This window comes from Phasianus colchicus, chromosome 7 (assembly GCF_987193195.1).
Source record: "Phasianus colchicus chromosome 7, bPhaCol1.hap1.1, whole genome shotgun sequence".
NCBI lineage: Eukaryota > Metazoa > Chordata > Aves > Galliformes > Phasianidae > Phasianus > Phasianus colchicus.
Window position 1 is genome coordinate 23,106,341 of NC_143442.1, and position 9,658 is coordinate 23,115,998.

The following is a 9,658-nucleotide window of genomic DNA, read 5'->3' on the forward strand; positions in this document are numbered from 1 at the left end:
GAGGGAGAGAGGGCGGGGGGAGGGAAGCGCGCCGCGGCTCGCGCGGGGCGCTTTGGCGCGCTGCCGCCGGCGGGTGGGGCGGCTCCGCTCGTGGAGGGGCCCGCTGAGGGCGGTCGCATCAGCGCTCCTGAGGCGGCCCCAGCCTGGCGGGTGCTGCTGAGCCCGCAAGGGCTTAACGCGAAGGAAAACGGCGAGGCTTTTTGAGTTCTGAGTCGTATAACTCCGTGGTGCCTTATTAACGCGTGGATACCGTTAAACGAGCAGGTCGGTAATCTTGTTATTAAGGCATAAAGCTAGAGACGTGACGCTATGCAGCAGAAAGAAATAAAACAATTAAAAAAAAAAACCCACTGCCCTTTTTGAGTGACACAAGCTGCAGTTCCTTCGACTGTGTGTCAGAATATCCAAGTCTCTGTGAGCTTGGGTCTGTAGAAGAGAGCTGCTGTCAGAGATAGGCCAACTTCTCTGCCATCAAACGGGCTGGAAGTCTGCGAGGTAACTCAGGAGTTTGCGACTGTAAAGCTGCCTTCCTTTGTAGCTCCTTAAACACCTGTATCAAGTACTGATTACACAGCCAACAGAAACATTTAAAGACGTTCAATCTCAGTACAAGGTCTTGATATTGTGTATCCCTATTATGTTGAGTATGCTCAGAATAGTTGCCAAGTGCACAACCTGTAAGTGCTGTTGAATTTGCACTGAGGTGTTGATTTAGCTTTAATTGAGAAGCAGCCCTGGCAAATCTGCCCTTCTGAGCCACGATCACATGAAGCTCCAGGTTGCTTAAAGCTGTTAGCATCAATCGTCTTACTCCGACTATGTGTCAGTATTTATGTCCCTTAGATCCCCTCTGTTGGAATGTAAATACCTTGATTACAGAGTAATCAAATAAGATGCAAATAATTTGAAATATGCAGATGGAAATTTCTTGCAAAATATATCTTCTCACCTAAAGATAACAGTGAGAAGGCAGGAAAAGTTACAAGCTAAAAAAAAAAAAAAAAAAAAAAAAAAAAAAAAAAAACACAACTTGTCCATTTACCTTTCTGATACAGCAGTAGATCAAACAATTAAACTTTATCTAGTTTTGGATGTCAGAGCTTTTGAACATGCTTTCATTCATTTCGTTCTAAAGGAAAGGTAAATTTTTAATAAAAGAACAATTTAAAATGATTTAATCAATTGAGACAGTATATGCTTCATAATCCCCTACTATCGTATACTGGACTATCCCATCTACATATCTATGTATTTTCACTAGATTATTCCTCACAAGATAAAGAAAAGGATGTGTTAACAGCTTTCACAGAAATATAAAATATTTTCAGTGAAAGACTGCTACAGTTCCCAGACTTGCAATATTGTTCAATTAATGTCATTGGGAGTTCCAATACTCCATGTAATGACAATAAAAGAGTATTAAATTAGTGAGATATTAGTAAGATATTAGTTGCTAGTGGATTAAAACAAAACAGTAGAATTAAGGGAATTGCATGTTTCTTCTATGGTTTTCATTTCTGTATAGAAGTTTATACATTCTTTGTATGCTACTAAAATCCTCAATCACCACAATCCATTGTCTGAGACAGACTTTCCCCTGGGAAAAAGAAATACTATTTAATGCAAATCTACTTGGTTTTGTTTGTTCTGGTGCTTTTTGTTGTTGTTGTTTTTTGTATGTATCTATACCGCAAGTTTTCAGATGGTTACATTGAACTGAGAAAAAATGCCAAAGAATCATAGTCTAGCCTGATTTTTTTAACCATCTTGTATATCACAAGCAGTACTTTCACACTTAGAGCTTCCTTGTCATTTCTTGTAAGAAGGTCTGTGTGTATTGATAATCCCATTAAAGGGCATCTAGAAGGACAGTGTTTTGTTACTCTTTATAAGTATTTGAACATCTTTGGAATATAAGTATTTAGTGTTTTCTGCACAGAGTAATTACCTTTGAATTTGATGCACATCCTTCAGATCCAGGGAGAAGAACCTTGTACAGAACAAGTACACCTTGTTCTTCAGCTGTGCTGTATAAAGACATACCTGTTGTGGTTTTATTTTCCCCCCACTGATAATTACAGACAGGATATGTATTTTTACAATACAGCAGGTGTAACATACCATAGAACTGAATCCACAAAACTGTTTTGTTCAGTATTTTAGTTTGAAAACAAAGTTTACTCTATTTTACCTTAGAGCCTGTAGACCTGCCTCAGGAAGTGTCTTATTACTATTCATTTTTGTGATGAAGGCTCATGTAAGAGCAGTAAAGGACAAAAGGAGGAGAGCCTGGCATGAAGGGAATACATGCCACAGTCAGGGCAACAGCCAGTTCCCCCCTGAGAGGACTCCAGGTGAGCACAGCAGGTCCTTCTCAGGCCACACATGGTACCTGGTGAAGCAGTCCAGGGCAGGTGCCAGCATCAGCCAGGAGGCTTAGCCACCAGGAAACCTGCAACAACAAAAAAAAACAGGGCTGAGGCCACACCACTGGTCTGGCTCCTCTTCTGTCAGTGTTGCAGCTACTAGAACAAGCATCTCACAGCTTCTCTGGAGTAGGGAAAGAAGGACCCCCAGGCTGAGCTTAAATAGATCTTTGAGCTCTTAGGCAGGCTGCAGGTGGGGCTGGTCTGGGCTGTTAATGTTCCTCAGTGCTCTTAGCACTGTGGCAGCCAGAAACATGAAGGAGAGCATCAAGGGGCAGGGAGGGCAGGCTGCCCACAGGGGTACTGACAGTGACTACCAGATAGGTAGGCCCTCACAGCAAAGCCACCTGTAGGCAAGATTGGCCAAGGCTCCAAGTAGCTGGACCAGTCTGTGCAAAGAGGTAGGCCCAGTGTATCACTGGAAATTGAATCAGCATGTCAGGGCTGGTGACAGCAGCTGTTGTCATCAACAGTCTGGCAGGCACAAGGGAGTCCATGGTGACAGAGCCGGCCCCAGATGAAGGCAGTCTGTCAGGCTGTGGAGATCCTGCCTGGGGTTCCTCAGAGCTGGATCTCAGCAGACCAGAGGAGACCCTGAATGTCTGTGTGCTGGCCTTGGGGCCAGGCAGCTGAACTAAATGAAGGGAACATCCTCAGCCCTGACAAGAAGTAGCAGGGAACAAACAACTTCTCCTCAGCTGACAGCATTCCTCACCGGACAGAAGAAGCCATCTCTGACTGTGCAGGTGCTAAGAAGCAGTGGGAGTCTCAAAAATCTCTTCCAGGAAAACTTAATGAAGAAATAGGCTTTACAGCTCTCTGCAAGGAGCAGTGAGGGAGGGAAGCACAACTAATAATTACTGGAGGAGAGTAACAAGATAAAGCAAGCTGTTGGAAAATAAATCCTTTCCCTCAAGGAAAAGGACTAGAAAAATTCAGTGAGGTGAATAGGTGAGAGATTAGAAGGCCAGGTTTTGATTCATGGATAATATGATGCTGGATTTGGGGTATGGATATTAAGAAAAGAGGAGAGGATGCTGTGAGGAAGACACTCGTTGCTCACTCTGAGGATTGGCCTGGACATTCCTGGAAGCTCTGTTTCACCAGCTGGATGAACAAATCTCTAGATTTTCTTCTGAATAAACATGAATTAGGAAGTTGGCAGGATCTCCTTGGTTTGTGTTTTTCTGGCTACTGTGTTCATGCAATAAAGGCTGGACGTGTAGTCAGTTATACTTCGGGTTTTCATTCCCAAATATTAGCTCTCATAAATGAATCTTCTTCTTGCATTCCTCCTATAGAAAAGAACCTATTAGAACTATCAATATTAATTAATCTCTGTTGTTTTTCCTTGGCTTCAAATAAGAAATACTAAGCAGAATACCAAGCATTTTATGAATAAGGTCAAAAATTAATTAATTTGCAGTAAAAAAAATAGTAGCAGTAGACTGTAGAAGAGGGTATTGCTATTATTATATATGTCTGTATGCCTGAAAAGGAGAAAGAAAACATCCAAAAGGAAAAGGGGAAAAATATAAAATTAACATGAAGATAAGGAAGCACAGATAAGGAAAAAAAGCCTGAAGTTGTAGAAATGGTCAAGTAGGTTTGACAGAGATGACTGCCAAGAGAAAAACAAGAAGGACTGAAAAGGTTGCGCAGGAATAAGAAGAAATAGGAATGGAATATGAAGCTTAAGTCATTCCAAGAGTACTGGGAGCTGAAATCAATCTTAGCAAAAATAATAATGTAATAATTTTAAAAGAAAAAAAAAAGAAAAGAAAAAGGTCAAAGGAAAATGTGGTACTGGAAGTGAATATAATAGAATGAGTTCACCAAAAGATATTTCATTCTTCCTTTCTATTAAGGTCAATATGCTGTCTTTTTAAGATAATGAGGTTCTAATATATATCTTTTATTCTATTATCAACATAATGCTGGCAAATACCATAGACAGTAATTTATTCTATTTTATTTCACGCAAAATGCATTAACTGCAATCCAGACAACTACAATCTAGGAAACTGAAAGCCAGGGCTGAAAGTCTATGTTTTACATACCCTGTAGGCAACCTAAATACTTTAGAGAACGCTTTAAGAGCATTGTCAGTTTTAATTTTGTATTGCATAGCTTCTGACAGTTTGTTAAATACATGTATGAATTATTTAAAAAACACTTATGTACATATTTAAGTAACAGTCTATTTGTAGATCTTCATCTCTCTGCTTCAATACGTAATCACATTCTGTTTTTCAAGACTTTATGTAATAAGGGATTTAGAGCTAAGGAATGAGTGCAGAGCATTTATAATTTCTAAAATATCTACTATAAAATCTTGGTGAATAAAAGTGAAAACCAATTTCTACATATTTTCCCTAATACTTCACCAAGCAGGCTTTGATTTCTGTGAGTTCTTCCTGAACAGTTATGAGTGAGAAATGAGAGATTAATTATTTTAAATAATATATATAAACAAGAAAAGGAGCATTTAGCTCTGTAATTTCAAAAGCTGTTTGATGAGGTTCTTTGCACAGAATACTGTATTTTTAGTAACCTTTTATTTGTATGAGAGGGATGTGTTATATTTTAATGTGCCAAAAGCCACCGTTCAAGTCATGATGAATCCAACTTTGATCAGTTACAATGCTGAAATAAGTGCAGTGATTTTTACTGTTACAGATGATAGAAAAGGTTTGTTTTACTTGCTCTTAAGACCTAGTTTAGAATAATTTGTATTAATACCTATTACCTTTTCTTTTTGATATTACTTTATTAACATTCTGGAACAATAACTCCTGGAGAAATTAACACTCTAATTTCCTCTGGCGTTTCAGGGCCCTTGGCTCTCCTCAAAGCTCCAACTCTTCTCCACTCCTGTAGCCCTCCTGAAAGCACTGGCCCAGAGCCTGATGACATTCAGCCCCATCTTTTATTCAAGGTAGGTAAAACCCGAGGTTTCTGCCTCTTGGGCAATTTGTGGACATGAGTTCTTATGGCTGGAGCCTCAGCCATGTCACGCGTGGTGGTGGGTCAGAACCTCCAGGTCTTAGCCTTTTGCTGCAGAAACCAAGCAGGGCAGATCTGCTGGTTGGACTGTTGCTGCTCATGCATTGTTCTCACAAAGATTGCACTGGTGTCTTCTCAAGCATACACACAGCAGAACAATTTCTGCCGTCAGAGAAATATGGTGTAAAGGAGAAGGGAAAGACCACTGGTCCCAAAGAGCAATAAAAATAGCATTCTAGGCCTCTGTTGGATTACCCAGTATGTGTGTGAGGATGACTCAACCCCTCGGTTTCCTTCGCATGAGGAAGTTAGATAATCCCACTATAGCCTTAGTTAATTAGCAATACGTTCACAGGAGAGGGACGGTATGAGTAATTCTTTCCTTTGAAAGAGACCTTGATAGACCTTCCCGAGGGAGTCACGAGCAGACATCTCAGGACTTAGCCTCATACTAACAGCAAAAAAAAAACTAAATATCATGGAGACAGCAGGAGCAGCACTGAAGGAAAAAAACAGAAACAAAATAACAACCAAATAACTCTAGTATATTATAGGTAAAAAAAAAAAAAAAAAAAAAAAAAACTAAACTAATGGTAATAACAAAACTCACAAGTGATTTTCAAAATGGAGCCTCTAGTTACCAAAATGCCTAATTAATTTCCTTATTAAATTGCTCATAACATTAAAATGTTATTAAGGATAGCAGTAGCAAATACCCAAGAAAGCCTAGGTGGATCTTTTAAGTAAATTGCATTGGCTAGAGGAGTTGGATTTAGTTATTAATTGGGGAAAAAAAGAAAAAGGTAATTGAAAAGGTTCCTTGTGGTTTGGAAATGCCTTCCAAATATTCATTAAACATTTAAGCGACTAAATTTGCAGAATATGTTCCTGACATTGGCACTGGTTCTGCGGTATTTCTCTCATCAGATGGAAGTACTGTGTGTTATGCAGAGTGCATTCATGCATAAACAATATCATTTTCATAAATTAAAACCTCCCCTGCAGAAGGAACATCTGTGCCTGCCTTTGAATAAAAGATGGTGGCATGTGAGTTGCCCCTTGACTGGAAGAATCCTTGTCTTGGTGAAGAAGGCACGTAACCAAACGGCAAACAAGCCCGGGTCGGTCCTCGGGCGCCGTCTGAGCACGGCCGCTCGCTCCCGTTACCGGACTCGCTACAGCGCTGCACTGCCCAGGAGGGGCTGACCGGGAGCAGCGCCCTGCCGCCCCCCCCGGCCGGGCCGTGCCCGGGACACCCTCGCGTTTTCTCGCGTTCAGGACACCTCGGGCTCCGAGCGAGGGCAGCGTCTGCCGTCGGACGCCGACCTGTTGCTGAATGCGGCCGCTCCCCTCGGGTCGCACCTCCGGGTCCGCGCGTCCCGGAGCCCCGTCCTCCCGCTACCGGGCAGCCCCGCTGCGAGCGCCCGGCCCGGCCCCCCCACCCGGCCCCGCGCTGCAAGCAAGAAGCCGCGTCCTCGGTTTGTTCTTGTTGGTGGTGGGGTTTTTTTGTTTTTTTTTTGTTTTTAAGTCCAATTTTATTCTACAAATAATAAGTGTCGCACCTTCCATGAGCTATCCGAATAAAACAATAATCCCATAGGAATTACTTACACTAAGAAAAAATAAAATCACATTGAAGGAGAAATGCCACATTCGACCAAATGTTCAATACTAGGTTGTTGCAAAAGGATGGACATTTCCTAAAATCCCAGTGTGCATTACACCATAATATACAGGATTACAAACAAAATTACAGTACAGATTTGATTCCAGTTGAACCAGCGTTACATTTCAAACAGCACTTATTCTGGACTGCATTGTACATGCAATAGCTATTGTTCTAATTACGGATTAAATGGTTTGAATTTGTTTCAAGCTACCGTACTAATCGACTACAATAGGTATATAGCCCGACTCCAACGACCTGCTCAGCTTTAGGTTCTGAGTGATGAGACGAGCAAATGACAACCACGGATCGTGTGAATATGTCTAAAATCATGCAGTTACAGCGTCCGGAAACACCGAGAGCTTCAAGTTCTCTGCAGGAAAAAAAACAAAAAACAAAAAACAAAAAAACACCACGGGATGCCAAGGGGCTCAAAGACTAAAAAGAAACAGTGCAAATTGTATGTGATAGTCAAGCAGCTTTTGATTTTAAAAGGGTGTTGGCATTTGCTTATAATATTTATATACAAGTTTGTGCAAGTCACGTGTTGAACTGATATGTTTTAATAGAAAATAAGTCTCTCGTTCTTCTATCTTCTCAAGAGCTGGGGGTCTGGTTCTGATCGTAAGGGGGAAAGGAAAAAGACAAAAAAAAAAAAAAAAAAAAAAAGGAACCAAAAAGACTTTCATGGGAAAGAAATTGCCCGGATTACGCTTTGTGTTGTTTGTTTTTCTTTAACGATTTGAAAGGAAAGCAGTGCTAAGGCAACAGAACTTCTCTAAGCACTTTTCTGCTGGTTTAAATTAGTTAAATTATTTCGTATAAATTAGATATAATTCTACCTTTCCGATATGTATAAAAATTGATGAAGCTGCATGGTTTAAAATAGGAAATCCACGTTATAAAAAGTCATTAAAAATTCTGTACAAAACCACAACAAAATAATTCGGCGCGGGAAAGGTAACAAGTAGTAAAACGTTGGTTGAAAAATAGAGATCTCATATATATTTTGTAATTGGCCCATCGCGAGGTTAAAAATTGCATAGATCCGAATTATTGCTGGTGGCCCCGCTCGGCGGCGGCGCTCACTCGTGGAAGATGGCGCTGAGCTGCGCGCTCAGGACGCGCTCGTGGTGCGGGTGCCCCTCGTAGGGCGCCAGGCCGTCGGCGGGCAGCTCGCAGCGGGCGGCGGCGCCCGAGAAGACGGCGGCGTGGGCGGGCGCGGCGGGCAGCGGCCCGGCGGGGTAGTGCATGGTGAAGGCGTAGCTCTTGTCGAAGTCGGCGGCGGGCTCGTGCTTGAAAGAGAAGTTGCCGTTGATGCTGAGGGGCGGGCTGAGCGGGCCGTCGAAGGCGGGGCCGGCGCCCTCGGGCAGGCCGCCCTCGAAGAAGGGCTCGAGCGCGGCGCCGTAGGCGTGCGGCGGCTTGAGGTGGAAGAGGTGGGAGCTGTCCATGGTGCCGTAGGGCGGGCTGGGCAGCCCCGGCGACGCGTAGGGGAAGGGCGGCGGAGCGAAGGGCGCTCCCGCGGGCGGCAGGTGCGGAGGGGCGTCCGCGCTCTGCTCGGGCAGGAACGTCCGCGGGTTGAGCTGCAGGCAGCCGGCCACCAGGTTGGTGGTGGGCTGCGAGAGGCCCTTGCACAGCGTCTGCACGAAGGAGACCAGGTCGGGGCTCTTGCCGGAGCGCAGGATCTCAGACAGCGCCCAGATGTAGTTCTTGGCCAGGCGCAGCGTCTCGATCTTGGAGAGTTTCTGCGTCTTGGAGTAGCAGGGCACAACCTTGCGCAGGTTGTCCAGGGCCGCGTTCAGGCCGTGCATGCGGTTGCGCTCCCGCGCGTTGGCCTTCATGCGGCGCAGCTTGAAGCGCTCCAGACGCGCCTTGGTCATCTTCTTCTTTTTGGGGCCGCGCCGCTTGGGCTTCTGCTCGTCGTCGTCCTCCTCCTCCTCTTCCTCCTCCTCCTCGTCCAGCTCGTCCTCCTCGTCCTCCTCCTCGCCGTTCCGCAGCGCGTCCTCTTCGGCCTCGCCGTGCAGAGCCTCCAGGTCCTCCTCCTTCTTGTCGGCCTCGGGCCCGTCGGCGGGCGGGCTCAGGCAGCCTGCCGCCCAGCCGGGGGGGGCCTGCGCCTGCGGCTCGCCCGCCGGCCCGCTCTCGCTGTACGACTTGGTCATGGCGAGCGCCTGCGGGACAGGGACAGCGCCGGTCAGGGGCACCGCTCGGGGCCGGACGGGTGACAGGGAGTCGTGGGACGGAGAGGAGAGCGGGTGCGGGAAGACAGCGCTCGGGGACGGGGACGGCCCCGGGGACGCCGCTCCTCCCGCCGCCCGCGCCCCGACGCCGCGCACAGGTGTTGGCTCCGCGCCCCTGCCTGACCGCTCCCGCGCGGCGCGTATCCCCGTACAGGTGCCCACCCCGTTCCGGACCCGTTACCTCCGTTCTCAGCCTCTCCCGCGCGGTGACGGTCGCATAACCCCGCCGCCGTCCGCCGGCGCACTCCGGGTGCGAGGGCGCGGCGCGTCGTTCCGAGGGCGCAGCGCCGGCTGCCCCGGTTTTATAGCGGGGCCGGCGGAGC

General features: G+C 45.7%; 1 protein-coding gene and 1 long non-coding RNA gene across 2 annotated transcripts; one reads left to right on the plus strand and one right to left on the minus strand.

Annotated features, from left to right (window-relative positions):
• The first annotated feature begins 85 nt into the window (after nucleotides 1-85).
• LOC149917275 (uncharacterized) lies at nucleotides 86-7,401 on the plus strand. The gene is made up of 3 exons (XR_016468311.1): nucleotides 86-264; nucleotides 5,261-5,364; nucleotides 7,334-7,401. It is a non-coding gene; the product is annotated as an uncharacterized LOC149917275 (long non-coding RNA).
• NEUROD1 (neuronal differentiation 1) lies at nucleotides 6,442-9,658 on the minus strand. The gene is made up of 2 exons (XM_031601131.2): nucleotides 9,517-9,658; nucleotides 6,442-9,266 (listed from the first exon to the last, which is right to left on the minus strand). The coding sequence occupies exon 2, from the start codon at nucleotides 9,255-9,257 to the stop codon at nucleotides 8,184-8,186; it is 1,074 nt and encodes a 357-aa protein (XP_031456991.1). The 5' UTR covers nucleotides 9,258-9,266; nucleotides 9,517-9,658; the 3' UTR covers nucleotides 6,442-8,183.